At 38.5% G+C, this 15,441-nt stretch overlaps 1 protein-coding gene across 1 annotated transcript in view; it reads left to right on the top strand.

The window, feature by feature from the left end:
- Positions 1–1,096: 1,096 nt before the first annotated feature.
- The window catches only part of LOC122792320 (serine/threonine-protein kinase Sgk1-like), a 111,076-nt gene continuing 96,731 nt past the window's right edge, over positions 1,097–15,441 (top strand). Inside the window, exons 1-2 of the mRNA XM_044060113.1 lie at positions 1,097–1,394; positions 15,001–15,076. Coding sequence (XP_043916048.1) covers positions 1,301–1,394; positions 15,001–15,076 — 170 coding nt within the window. The 5' untranslated portion in view covers positions 1,097–1,300. The remainder of the gene's footprint in view (positions 1,395–15,000; positions 15,077–15,441) is intronic.

Raw genomic sequence — 15,441 nt, 5'->3', positions numbered from 1 at the left:
GAGGAGTGAAGTTTTCACTGAACCTGTCTGCCAGCAGGTTGCCTATATCTACAGGGTTTGTGTATGTGGTGTCCTTGACCACCAGTTCTGAGCAGATCTGGATGCTTTCCTTGAGATTGCGGACATACGTGAAGAAAGCTTTCCTCCTGTACATATCACTGCACTCTCTTTATAGCTCTTTTTTTTTCTTTCACATCTGGCCAATATATAAAGAGTATAGCTGGGATGTCTGATTAATAGAAAATGTCATGCTGGAGAAGTATTATACGCTGATTTGGCTAGCCCCTCCAAGCCAACCCGAATAACAATCCGATATATACTAGGAAAAAAGGTCCGTCACTTTTTCTTTCCGTTAAACACAAAGTTCCAGTCAGTCGGTTAAAAAGAGTTTAACATAGCGACATTTAAAAAAGCAACGGAGATCTCCGTTTGCTATAATATTCCCCTGTCACAATGCCTTCCTTTTTTAAGATTTCTGTTAGCAATTTTTCAGTTATTGGAATTTAGTATATTTACTGTTAAACAAGCAACTAAACCAGAGCTGTAGTTCAAAATATTTTCTCCCCTTTCCATAAAACTTTGAAATGTATATACGGAAGTTCAGGAAATCTAATAGCTCGTTGCATATTGCTATAACGGACTGCCTGTTTCAGGAACTGCACTGTTTGTATCTGCCCGTATTTTCCAATAAAATCCACCAAAAGCTGCAGAAGGAAAAAGCGTGGACTTGCACCAGGTATTTTCCATAGACAACTACTAGTATTAAGTGAATAAAAAGGTATGCCACCTTGTCTGAATTTTATTTAAATCAGCTGACCTTTCATAAATTGAAATGTTTAGTCGACTACTTATATTAAACATGTTGCTTATTGCTATTTGCTGATGCTATCAGTCACGATCCAGAAACAGACAGCTGTTATGGTACAACCTCTGGAGCTTTGAGGAGAAAGAGGAGGAGAGTGATGAAGGGAAGGCTGGCATCTTCATTCTTCTTTAATTCAAGTGCTGTACCTCCAACAGTGAAGGGAGTGCTACCGAGGAATTCCTTGACGTCATTAAGTGCGTATGTCTTATAGTTGCCTGGTTACCAGCCGCTGTCAAACCGATTGACAACTCGCCAGCAATTGGTCTTGTATAAAGTCCGTGCCAATGCACACCTCGCGTCCAGCCTTTCTGTAAGCAGCCGGCACAGAGTAGAGTGCGACAGCGGGACAGGAGCAGTGTGCACCGGGACTTGCGTTCTCGGCAACTGCCGTTAGCTCGCGCTTCGTCGCTCGCTCTTTTGGGACTTGTGATACTGATGCTGCTAGGTGATAATAACATGGCGGTGACAGAGCCAGGCTGTGATCTGACAACCTACTCCAGGGTGCGGGGTATCGTCTCCTTCCTCACCGGTAGGACTTCTTTCATAATAATGGATTATATGATTAAGCCTTAAAGAATCACATAATGATGGATATGATGGCTGCGTAGTTGAAAAACCCAAGAGCTGTTTTGAGTAGCAGTGCTGCCTCCATCTGGAGTTGTTAAAGTGGGAACCTATCTCTATAGTTATGTATGATGAAACCAACTTTTAACATGATGAAACTATTATCTTGATGAAAATATAGTGGAATTTGAGGTTACTGCCATGAACTCTGTTCAGAAGTGTGAGAAGATTTTCATTTTGGGGCACGGTGTGTGTGTAATATGTGTGACGTGGTAATGCCTTCAAGTTTAAAATGTGTGGGTGTGTAGAAGTGTGCTCCAATTAAGTATCTGCGTGTGCTTGGGTGGGTTTACCGTGTGGGATGACTGTAGGTGCCCCATAGGTTTAATGATCGCTTAGTGAACGTGAGTTTAGTTATTATGTGGATGACAGGTGGGTTGGAAGCAGTGATCCCAACATCCAAGTGTGTTCAGAAGTGTGCGTTTTTTACCATGTGTATGTAAACATTCTCTCTCTGAAATGTTAACTGTCCCGGACTTTCCTACTTCTGGTATTTGTTGGTGTAAAACGTAAATCATTAGAAACTTAACAGGGGTCGATGGTAAATTTCCTACATCAAGTCACGGGCTGCCTCAACTTAAAGTGATGCTGCAAAATATGAAAACGGCATTTTGCTTTCCCAGTCTAGTGACGTTTTAAAATTGTTCTTCCTTTTGAAACCAAGGCACTAATGGGTAAGACAAAATTCGTTTTCTTTATGCCAAGCTCTGTATCCACCGAGCTTTTTCTTTCCCTTATGTTGACTGACTGCGCCGCAGAGCTCGCACTGCTTTGTTTACTCAGACTAGCAATAGATGCTCCATTTGCGTTTGTACATTGTTAATTCAAGCTTTAGCTGTCTACGAAATTTTCAGTGATGGGCCAACTGAGCCAAAGTAGCCTATTAGGTCTGTGCACTACTTTTAGTTTGGGCTGCACCGTGGTATAACTCCAAGACAGCTGTATATTAATAGCAAAAAAAGGGAATTCTCAGAGATACACCAATCTCTGACTAAGTACATATTTTTTCTTAATCACACTCATGCCTCTAAAATGTCCAGATTTTTCAAAACTGTCCATATGTTTGTTTTAAAATTTTTGTTTGTTCTTTATAAAATTTGTGTTTTTCTGCCATATCACCGATGTTTACAGTGCCTAAATTCATACCTCTCAACTGTCCAGATTTCCACAGATTGTTCAGATTTTTGTCTTATATTTTTGGTCTGTTCCTCATAAAATTTGAGGTTTTCTGGCAAATCAGCAAGGATTTGAGTTTCAGACTGTATAACCTTCAGAAAATATATGATAAAACAAAACCTTTTATTCTAGCAGCTTTCTAAGTTTATAAGAGCAAGCAATGTTTAAAATGTGTCCCTATTTTTGGGCCTTTGTCCACCCCATTATTTTTTACTTTGTCCGGATTTCTTGTGCTGAGTGGTTGAGCGGTATGGACTAAATAATGACATACATATGAGTTTCAGACTTCATATCTTTTAGAAAAATGCATGGTAACACAAATCATGTTATTCTAGGAACTTTGTAAGTTTATAAGAGCAATATTTAAAATCTATTCCTATTTTTGTGCTGCTGTCTCTTATTATTGTAGGCTTTGTGCAGTTTTTTTCTTAAAAGGTTGAGAGGTATGATCATAGTTATCAACCTCATTGTTCCTGAATCAGGGACAAAGCAAAATAAATAAATAATAGGGGCAAAGGCCCCAAATCAGGGGCAGTTGAGAGCTATACAATTAATTGCAGTTAACTTTTCTCAGTTCTAAGGATCACATTTCCAGTCCTGGGAACCACACCTCTGAATTGTACCTTGTTACCTGGATCGTTCTTCATTTTGAGTCATAAATAGACCATGTTCTACATTGAAAGCTTGTCACGCAATCATTGGAAGGACTTATTTTAGCTAATATTCATGGTAAATAATATTTAATCATATTAATTCATCAAAATAACAAACCAAGCATAAAAAACACACTTTTACCCTTTGTGTGAGCTTACTAGTTAAAATTGTTAGTAAGTGTTTAGTAGAGTATGTGTTCCGTATTTTGCCCATTTGTTCCACATTGTTAGCATACTGTTATACATTTTGGAGATGGAAGGTTGAGAACTATGCCTGGAACTTAGACGAACTTAGTTACTGCCTACCAGCTAGTATTGTGAAAGAAGATATTAGTCTTTGAAGTATGCATGCATCTCTTAAAAAAATGACTAAATTCTGATTTTGCCTCTTTTTAAAAATCTTCCATTATTTTATGGTTTTGACCTAATGACATACATAATCAATTTAGAACTATAATGCAATAATGACCTACCCCTTAACTGTCCAGAATTTTACAGACTGCCATATTTTTGCCTGGCATTTTTGGTATGTCCCTTGTAAAATGTGTGTTTTTCTGGCAAATCACTGAAAAATGAAGTCACAAAATAATGCCAGACATATGAATTTCAGACTTCATATCCTTTAGAAAAATGCATGTTAATACAAAACATGTTATTCTAGTATCTTTCTAAATTTATAACAGGACTGTTTAAACCCTTTCTCTGATTGTGGAGATTTGTACCCCCCAACTAATTTTAGCTTTGTCCAGAATTCTAATGCTAAGAGTATGAGTGGTGTGAATGATGATAATTTGGTCTGGAGGAAATAACATTCTTTCGGCAAGCACATTTGCAACAGTACATTGTATTTTTAAAATCTCAGGTGATAACCAGAAAATGAAATTAACCTCAACAATTGATGTGTTCAGCTATTTTGCAAGTGAGGTCTTGTGTTACAATTAAGTGCCTTAAATCTCTGTATAAGATACCTGCAGTTGCTGAAAACATTGGCATTGGTTTCAACAGAAGACTGAAAAGTTGTGACTTCTATGAAAAATAATTATGGCGTGGCATAGGTATCCTAGTTCTTTTAAAATGTGGGACCTTTTAAGCTTGAATTGCTATTGTTATCTTAACTGTGGTCTGCATTTTATAAAATACATCAGTAAAGAGCAAACAAGAAAGACAAGGTGATTCTAGGTGAAGTCAAGTGGTAATCTGATATAATGCTTGCAACAAATCAGACGGATCATGGCTATTATTAGAAGCAATGCAATCTTCATGACCCAGGGGCTCTGACATAAGCCAGAACATACCTTGAATCTTCATCTTCGTGTAAACAGAGAGAAAGAGCTCCTTTCACTCTTCACTCATTATGTGAATGAAAATTAAGCAACGATTGTCAATAGGCTGGGTTAATCTATGTCTAAAAGTGGTATCAGAGTGCAGTTATATACTCCTCATATCCTAACAAAATTTGTAATTTTACATATACCAACTGTATGCACATTGTGTTAAGTTCAAATTTCAGTAGGGTTTACGTGGTTGATTTTTAGCAGATGGAAAACTGAATAGCATATGTTGTAGTAGAAATAAGGTAATGGTTGTACTGCATTATGAGAAATTTTTCATATGCACAAGCTGAATGGGGTTTTAAGGTCAGATAATTCCTTTTAGTGAGATACGGCCTTCTTCCAGCAGAACTTATTTAAACTAGCTAGAACTAGGAAAATGGAGTTAGCATGTATGTTGTTTGTTCTAAAGGTATAGGAAATATCTATAGGTTTTACAGCATTTTTGTTAATGTTTCATGAAAAGTTAAGAACAAACAATTGTATTTGTTTTCACTGTACATAAGTACAGTTTTTGGGTTTAAAAAAGTATTTCCAAGACAATATTGTGAGACAAAGATTCATCCTTCTGGCTTTTTTTTTTACTTTCTGAAAATTCTCTAAGGTATTTAGCTGCCCTTCATGCTTGGCAGTTTTACAGTATCATTAATGTGATGTGATATATATATATATATATATATATATATATATATATATATATATATATATATATATATATATATTCACTGTGAAATGTACAGATAAGGCTGTCCTATTATATCAGTCCCTCTGTTTATTTTCTGCACGTTGGTAGTTGTTTGGGTCATGAAAGAAATAGGTTATTGTGAATCAATTCAGTTATTCTTGTTAATAAATGAATGATCAAATGAATGAATAATGCATGAATAATACATGAATGTTCGTGGAATTTGTTCAGCAAATACAGTGAGCTTATGTCTAATATCTGATAATTATTTTTGTGTATGTTTAAGCAGTTTAAATACTTTAGAACAGATCAGTACAGCAAAATGCCTCTTCAAACTGTTGCATATGTTTTATCCTGTAGTTGTGCTGTTTTAATAGAAGCTGTAACTACCCTTGTTAAGTTATATGGTGTAGAAGTATTATGTACATTCACTTTTTGAAAGCATGAAGTGGTAATCATTATAGAAGAATTTTGTTATTAAGTAACAACTGAGAACCTCAAGGAAGCAATATTGAGCAAGCTACAAATAAAGAAGTCAATGAGACCAAATCAAGTGACATTAGTTAGCAATAGATGAATACATTATTTGTGAATTGGGTACCATACTATCTCATTACGTCTATTTGAATGCCTGTGTCACTGATGTTACAGCATCTAAACAATAGTGATAGTTATTCACACAACAGCTGAGAAAACCAAGGTGAACATTGTGAGTATTTTACAAATAAAGAAGAAATCACTAAGACGAAAGTGAGCTGCATTAATTTGATAGAGATGAATATACTACTTGAGAATGGGGTCAAGGTAAACTTTGTGAACATTATGACTGCTGATGTCTAGCTTAATGACTAAATAGCTGTGATTACAGTAACTAAACAGCAGAAGCAGAGTTTTGTGCTAATCCCATGTCACTTTTCTATTTGTTCTTTGCAGAACTCTTTGCTGTTACTGAAGGTGCTCTCCAAGACTAAACATACTTTATGAATGGAACCTGACAATATACTTAGTTGCTTAATAAAAAGTACTAAGCAAGCCATGTTAGAACCACTCCTTAAACTATTTAACCTGAGTTTAGCCTCTGGTTTTATCCCTCAGGTTTGGTGCACAGCAATAGTGATGTCATTCCCAAGGGTGGCCCCACCTCTGACCCCAGGAATTATAGGCCCATCAGCCTGACAAACGTTATTTGCAAAAGCATGGAAGTGCTATAAATGACCTGCTAAAGTATGATATAAAAATTTCATCAAGCTACACTCACAGCAGTTTGGCTTTGTCAGTGGTAAGGTCCTGTCTCTCATGAATCTGGTTAACTTCTTTGAAAAGCAAGACAGGCTGTTGACAGCAGTCATAATGTTCACAAAGTTTACCTTGACCAGGCATTTGACACCATGCTCCATACTGGCATAAGTAGTAAGCCTAATGCATTACAAATAGATCCCTATGTAGTAAGATAGACAGAAAATTAGCTAAAAGACAGAACCCTTACAGTGCAGGTAGCTGGTGTCTAATCAGAGACTATGAAAGTGACCAATGCTGTCCCATAGGGCTCAGGTTTTTGGACTTCTCTTGTTTAGCATTTATGTTTTTGATCTCTAGGCCATGAACCAAGCCCTCTGGCTAACCAAGTTTACAGATGACTGTAAACTGGGAGTTATTATCAAGTCTCACTCTGACGCCAAAGTCCTTCAACAAGAACTTATGCTTGTAAATACCTGAAGTACTAAAAATGGGCTAAAATTAAATGCTAAAGAGAGCAATATTGTCACATTTGTAAACAACCCATCCCCCCAGCTTTTTACATAAACAACGCCTCACTCCAAAATGAGAATGTTAAAAACTTGGAACTTTGGTTGATAACTCTCCCTCCTTTGATCGTCAAGGAACAACAATAGTCATAAAGTGCTAATTGCCAAAGGAATATTAGTCAGATGTAAAGAGATCATTGTCCCATTGAAATTCAGAATGGATTAGGCCAAACATTGAATACAATGTCCCTTTGGGGTGTACCTTAATAGACATATCAAACAACTAGAAAGATCCAAGAGGTTCCTAACTAAAAAGACCACTGGCTTAAAAACCCTAAACTACCGGAAAATATGGGAAGCACTGTCCTTTTATTCAGTATCTCATAGACTCCTGAGGAGAGATCTATGCCTTGCCTTCTGTGATGTAAGGGACCCAGTGGTTCTGGATCTCTTATATCTCCACAAATCAAATAGTCCAACAAACGCCATAACCAGGGATCTAAATTTGCATCCACAAACAAATAAAACAGTGTGCTCAGATAGGTTCATTATGCAGTGCCTTCCCTACCTCTGGAATAGTCTCCCATGGCAAATCAAGACATATAATAAATGCATCATCTTCCTTCATACGGAAAATAGATGACAGTATGGCTACTCACAAATACTCCCCTGCCTTTACTGGCCTAGCCTTCTTTGAAAATAGAGCTACAATCTAAGGGTAGGCATTGGCAAAGTGTAAGTGGATGCAGTACTCAGTTCCCTTGTATTCCCTATGTTGTTGTGTCTTTCGGCTTTTCCCCATGGTTCCTTTGATTTAAAGTCTCTACCACAGAAATAATAGACTAAATAATGTCACAAAAAGGAAATGAATCTCAATCAAAAAACACTATTTAATAACTTAATATATTTTTTGAAATTAATGTTATCACTGCATAGTAATTCAAAGTGAAACATAAAATAAACTGGGTTAACAGTACTGTGTATAGCTTATATGTGATTTCTAATATTCTGAACTTGAAAGCTACAGTGTTAAATGTTGAATCTTACCAATATGGAATGATAAATTCAAATAAGTAAATTTGGCTTAAGGGGGGCACACTTTTTCAAGGGAAGGTGGATGTTTTAGCATTATTATTCATATTAATGTTGCAAGACATATTACAAAAAATAGCGTATTTATAAAACCTAATGTAGCCTGTACTATCACCATTAGGTTTGTCGGCATTTCCACTTACTATTAGTTACTATTATTATTACTATTAGTTGCATATACTGGCAGATCTAGTTTGGCTCATCATTAATCATTTCACTAATATCTGTTCAGTAGAGGCTAGCTGTTGAAGGGGAAATTAACCAAAAATGGAATAAAACTAAAATATTTTATTAGGAATAAACCCCTCCCCCAACTGTTTATGTAGGGGGCTACCATTTGCAATCCCCACTAATATAACAAACTTTGAAGTTTTAGTGAATTTCTTGTTTGGTGAACTACTCTTGAGCAAATGACCAACAGATCAACTAAATTCCATGTATTACCTCATATTATTACAGACTCGCAGTAATATTACAGTAAATAACCATATTTAGAATTATTACATGATCATGAAAAATGTCTCATTGCCTTTGGAGCACTCCATCATGTTTCAGATTCAGCATTATCTATGAGTACAGCAATTTCTCATTAATACATATTAGGAGCTCATATTGTGAAGTAAGCCCACTGACATTTACATCTGTGTAGGGTACAGGGTCACTCAAAGACCACTTCTCTTAGAGTAACTTGTTGCCATTGTCATTCGAGAACTGAATTAAATACTCCCTTCTGCTTTTCTGCATATGTTCCATTTTTTGGAACAGAACGCTATGTGTGTGATCCATGTGACTACTACAAGGTACCATTCAGTTTATAAACACATATGTACCTACACATGCATAAACATATATGTGCATGCACACACACATGCATTCGCCTATGTCTGTATGTGTATATATATATATATATATATGTGTGTGTGTGTGTGTGTAAATATATATATATATATATATATATATATATATATATATATATATATATATATATATATATATATATATATATGGGTCTACTTTATTTCGTTGAATCTTATTTCACTGAATTTTATTTCACCCCAACCACTTCACTGACAACACATATGACTAAAAACTCATTTCACAGAACTGAACTTAGTATGGTTTACCATCGGAAGGTTGAATGTGACACCATCGAATGATAGTATCATTGACCCCTTTCCACGAAACCGACTATGACGAATTCCAACATTGTCGAAATACAAATCGTCGAAAACCTCAGAACGGACTTTAACATGGTTCAAGATGGGGGCGACATTTGTATTTCGACAATGTCGGGTTCAACATTGTTGCCATTCGACCTCCTGATGTCGACTAAAGTGGGTTTGACATTACCCACCTCGACCTTCTAAGTGCAACCCACTTAGTGTATATGGCACTGTGTAGAGTACTATAAGGCAAGTAAAAGGTATATGCCCTTTTCCCCACTATAGTGAGATCCTGGAGTTAGTATATATAGTTGGGGGTGTGGGGGGCATAGCTCCTGATCACGTCTAGGCAAGTGTGGAAGCTACTGTGACCTAGTCCAGAGACATCAGATGGTACATGGGGTAACTGCTGCCTTGCCTCTTCCACAACTGGACTAGCTGTGAGAGATGACATAAATATGCTATAAACACATTCTCACTTGTACATTGGACTGTGACAGCTGTCATACCAACACTCCTGCCTGGAGGAGGACCTTTCCAGCCTCCTGTGACACTCTTCCAAATCAACACTGCATAACAAAGTATGTTTACTTAATTATATTGTACAATTACAACAAGCACAGTAGCCAGCACCATTGGTGTAGAAAGATAAACCACTGTCTATAGCCCAAGCAACCCAAGTGTGAATAACAGCTCAGACATTTGATGGCACTGGCAGGGAGGATGAGCAGGCTTATTCTGGGGGGAGCCAGAGCAGAGGTACATGGGTAGTGCTGATATATTTGGGTATCACATTGTACACTGATCACATTTCACAGAGATTCAGACAATGGTACTTAGTGACTTCATTCGCATAACTGCCATGCTATGTGGCTCTTATTAGAGCAATACAAAGTGCAAATGCCATTTTGCATTATGAATGTTCATCTGTGAAGAAAGAGAATTTCCTTACAGATTATTTAGACTTAAAGAGCCTTAGTGTTAAGAAACGACTCTTCCCTGGTAAAGTAGCTAAGTAATGACAACAAACCCTGTTGTGGATGTCAGTGACAAGCAAATGTTGTGGTATTTGTGTAACTGTGAACCCATGACATTGCCATGGCACTGTGCCTTCTCCCTGTGGCTGGGGGCTGTAAACTGTGCTCATCAGACACCCTGGAAAGAACTTGCCATAAGGGGTATAGAGTTCCAGGGTCATATCTTGAGATATGGTACAAGTATGCAGACATGGGAGGTGAGGATCTGCATAGCACCAAGTGCATATGATAACCAGATATATAAGGGAGAGGGCCTGTCATATGTATGTGCACCCCACAACATACATACATACCTCATACACACCCACTGACTGACATGTGTTACCAGGAAGTATATAAGTACTGGCATTGTCACATAACAGAAAACAAAACTAGCCAGGAGAATGACATTCTAGTGCAGGCCCTGTACACACTCAGGACATTTGCCATCTGGGCAAAAGTGCTGCAAAGAATCATTATTGGGAGCAGGTTTAGTAAGGAGTGGTGTAGAACAGAATGTGGGTAGATATAATAGGTCTCTATAACAGGTGTAATGAATGATTACTGGTATGGTATTCAGGGCAGAGGACAAGGCACAGAGTATTGCAAAACCAGGTCCACCACAGGAGGAGGACCATCAACAATGAAACAGCTCATGGAGGCTGAGGAGTTGCTTGTGTCAGTCACTGGACATGAGGAAGGACCCCTCATACCTGGGATGACTTGTATGTGTGAGCTGGATGACACCAGTCACCCATGTATCAGTAGTGAGAGCACTAGGTTAGTAATGTCCATCCATTAGCGTATGGTATAGCACACTGCACTGCATGTTTGAAGGGAATGACTGATCAAGACCCATCTGTATAGCTCTCCTTCCATTGACCTCTGGTTTCTAACTGCAGCAGCCTGCACAACTAGGTGCGTCTGCCAACATATGCTATAGCTGTACATCCATGAGTACTACTACTCATGCCTCAGTGGGTTAAACAGGTATATGGGTGTATGCTGACAGTGATATCAGGTATGTTCATGCTATAATAGCTTTCACTCATGGAGGTCCACTCAACAGGATAACATAGGCCCGACATCAGTAGGGCACCTGTGGCTGTTGCTGCCACTGCTAATGACATTGGGCTAGTGTCACACTCTTATGACACAAAAACATTGTCTACTATGATACAGGGAGAGGGCTGACACAGATCCACCAGTACAGAGACCCCTGTAGAGGTTCAGGCTAAGTGCAGAGTTTCACCACTAAGTGATGGTTATCCTGTACCTGAGAGTCCCTAATAAGCTCTACCTGTATCCCCAGCCAACATAGCATATGACATGCACAATGCCTCTAAGGTATGCATACCCACCATAGAGGAGAGACACATGTGTGTGCAGTGCAGTCATGAGTCCAGCACAGTGTCTGATATGGTTTTGGCACTCAGCATTAACCAACAGATGTGCAGGACATTGATCCAGACACAAACAACTGTAACCCCACTGCACTGAGGAGCTGCTAAGTGTGCTCCATCATATGATAGATGATATTCACCAACTGAAACATTGCTGCTGAAGTGGCAAATGTTAGTTCCATAGTTGCCTCCGTGAGACATACTGCAGCCACCTTCTGGTCTGACACAGCAGACAATGAAGTCAGTGATCATGGAAGATCCAGATTCAAGTCAATCAGGCACAGGCCATCCCAACTCAGACTGTGTAGACCATTATTTAGACAGCATCACTGTCATTGGTGGCCACATGACCTGTGACCATTAGCTTTGAGTATCCTCCAAGTTATGGATATCAACCCTCATCTGGATGATCAGCTAGGGAAGGTCATCAGGCTACTCATGCACAGCCCCATAGTTCTACCCCTTCCTTCTCACCCATGACCAAATAGTGCCCCACCCCTCTTCATACATATCATCTGAATCATTGGTGATGACAATGATGATGATGCTGAGGTGTAACACATGATATGTCCTTTCAGGGTGTGCATGCATGATCCTGTAATTCTACTCCTTCTCTGGTAGGAACCACATCAAGTCCTGACAACATTAGCCTACACTGTGGACATTGCCAATGGTCATGTCATGGCATCTCAGCCCCTTCAATGGAGAATGTTATTCCTGACTCCTTACAACTACCCAGAATACCATGTTCACCTCCCATGACCCTCCCTTATTATAGCCCTGTAGTCACTTGTAACTGTAAGTGATGATGACTGTACTCTGCTCACTCAGTGACCTGTGCAACTCTGGTGATACCTGATGCACAGCATGGCCATTCTGTACCCTGGCCTCCATAGCCAGACTGTAATAATGCATGCATCATTTTATTCTGTGTTTTTTGTGTCATGCCCTTTAGTTGTGTATCAGATGTTGTCTCTTTACCAGTGCTATAATGTGTTAAGCCTATGCCTGGATCAGCTGTGGTACTGCTGCTACCTGTTTGTCCCGTGACTCTCCACCCTTCCCTTCTGCTGCTACAACTGGTATGGAAGGTGGTGCCATGATGTTTACCTGTTATTCCAGCTTTCTGCACAAGGCCATGTCATGCTGCATGGAACACTGAATAAAAATTTTAGTGCAGATGTCTTAACTGAATTGTAGTTCCCCTCCTGCAGTGATTAGACATTGGACTGTTCCCTTCTGTAATCTAAACACATGCTCCAGTGCATTTTGCATTTCCATATGGGTTGTGTTATATGCCATTTTCTGCATGGTCTGAAGGTCACATATGGGGCTCATCAACCTGGACTCTATAAGTCATATCTTGTATTGCCTGCAGCCTACAACAATCAATGCTGTATACTGATCTGCTCTCATCTTATATGGTGTCTGAGTATATAGACCTGTCTATATAGCATACATGTGCATATAACAACAGATAACCCCATGTCAAGTCCCTTCACAAGAATCTTTAGTATAGGTTGGATGTGTACCAAATGTCTGATACATGTGAAATGCCTTGATGGTGCATTACAAATAATGCCTGGGCATTACAACACCTGAAAGTTCAAGGAGTGGAATTCTGTCTTGCTAATGTATCACATTCCCTTTGAAACAGTTGAGGCCCTGATGGCAACATCTGTGCAACTTATGGCTCCCAGGACCTTAGGTAAATGAGCTATGTTGTACAAAGCCCACATTGTGTTGGTTCCCCTTTTCTGTTATCCTGGGTAACTAGATATGCTCCTCCATATGTTGACACATAATGTCCACAAACCAGGGGTGTAGTCAGAAATTTGTATTTTATAATCATACCTGACATTGCTGACCCCACCACTTAAGTTATCATTTAAAAAAATGTACTCATCCCTGAAAATGTTGCCCCTATGCACATAGGCAAAAGACATTGTTTTCAGCTGGTGGTTCACATGAAACAGCTATTTTCTCGCTCTGTACTGCAGGTATTAGTTTAGACAGTACTAAACATTTTTTGCTTTTTTCCTCAAGATGCTTGGAAAAATTGCACTCATCTGAGTAGTCCTTTTTACACTCTTGCCAGGGACTGGTTTAGAATTCATGAGGCTGTTGCATGTGCTATCTGTAATATTTCCCCTATATGTCACTAGAAGGTCTCTATAACTTGGATGGTTAAAGGGATATCTTTTTATTCAGAGGAATGGAATACACCACACAGCCTTGTTGATTCTGTTTATGGTGACACAGTTCAGTTAGGTCCTTGTAGTCTTTCTGCCCACATGGAAATGACCAAAACACTTTCTCTACCCCCTCCTCTGGCATGTATGGCTGCAGTGCACAAAGCTGTGGGCACTAGCTCCACTGGAGGCCACTAACCCATGTTGTGGTGCTACTGCTGCTGCTTCCAGCACCATTTGTGTCATGTACACCACAAATCTTTGCTGTTTGTAATGGAGCAGTGCACCAATTCATATAATTCTGAATCAGTTTGCTGATTTTTGTGCCATTATTTGCATACCACTGGTGGCACATTTGCTTTGGGATTCCTCGTTTACATGTCATTGTGCAGTCATTAAGAATGAGCTACATGCAAGGTTATCTTAATGCTTGTGCCACCTCGCTACCTGTATCTTAGAACAACCCACTCTCTCTGCATGGGTGCTACACGTATTAATTTGCACTGCACATTGTGTTACATTTCTATGAATCCCAGCTAGCATGTGTTAAGCAGTGATGTATTTTAGCAGTACAATTCCAGTTCATTTCCAATCAATAAGGGATTGAAATGCATAACTCCTAGATATAGTGGGGTTCTGAATGAATACTGTATGAATAAATTGAACATTCTAACATACAATGCTGTTTTTTTTCGCAAGTGTATTGTATGTAACAGTTTCTGTTGCATCCTTGCCAGCAGTCAAACATCTAAAACCAAATCTCAGCCAAGAAGGAATGCTCACATATGATGGGGCTGGCTTTCTTTATTGACTTCTGTTAATTACCACTCAACAAAAAGTAATATTTCAACAAACTATCAGGAAGTAAAACCCATAAGATAATTTCAGATATCTCACAATGCACTCTGTGGTTGTTAACAAAAGCTATATAATGTTTTTGTTTAGTAGTATATGTTTGCTGTAATTCAGTGAAATTTGGTTCAAATTATGATATTAAAAGGTTAAGCTTTGTTAATTTTAGAGTTTTACATTTGCATTTTTTGTTTCACTTTTAGCTTTCATAAAGGAAAGAAAGATGGGCTTGAATGACTTCCTTCAGAAGCTGGTATCCAATCCTCAGATATGTCAGCAGTAAGTTATCTATTTGCTATTCATGCAAACTGCATTTAAGCTGTGTGATTCTAGGTTTGGCAGATGCAAAGCTACTTTGCAGGATTAAAATTGATGTAATCATATGACTATGACTCACCTCAGTGTGTCCTCAACACTGATGCAAACACTGCTCTACCTAGTGCAAAATAAACATCAGATACTTTAACAACACACTGACTACTCTTTACTATGCCTGATCTGTGTTTCTGTCAGATTTGAATGTTAAAAAGGAATCTATAGTTCATTTTTTAATGATAAAAATTCTGTGTTTTGGTCAGATTTGATTGTAAAAGAGGTTATCTATAGTTCATTTTTAATGATAAAAAGTGAAATGTCTTAGCTGT

This window comes from Protopterus annectens, chromosome 1.part2 (assembly GCF_019279795.1).
Source record: "Protopterus annectens isolate FY-2018-M chromosome 1.part2, PAN1.0, whole genome shotgun sequence".
In the NCBI taxonomy this organism is placed as follows: Eukaryota; Metazoa; Chordata; order Ceratodontiformes; family Protopteridae; genus Protopterus; species Protopterus annectens.
The sequence above is the reverse complement of the archived record's forward strand: the minus strand, read 5'-3'. Positions and strand labels throughout refer to the sequence as shown.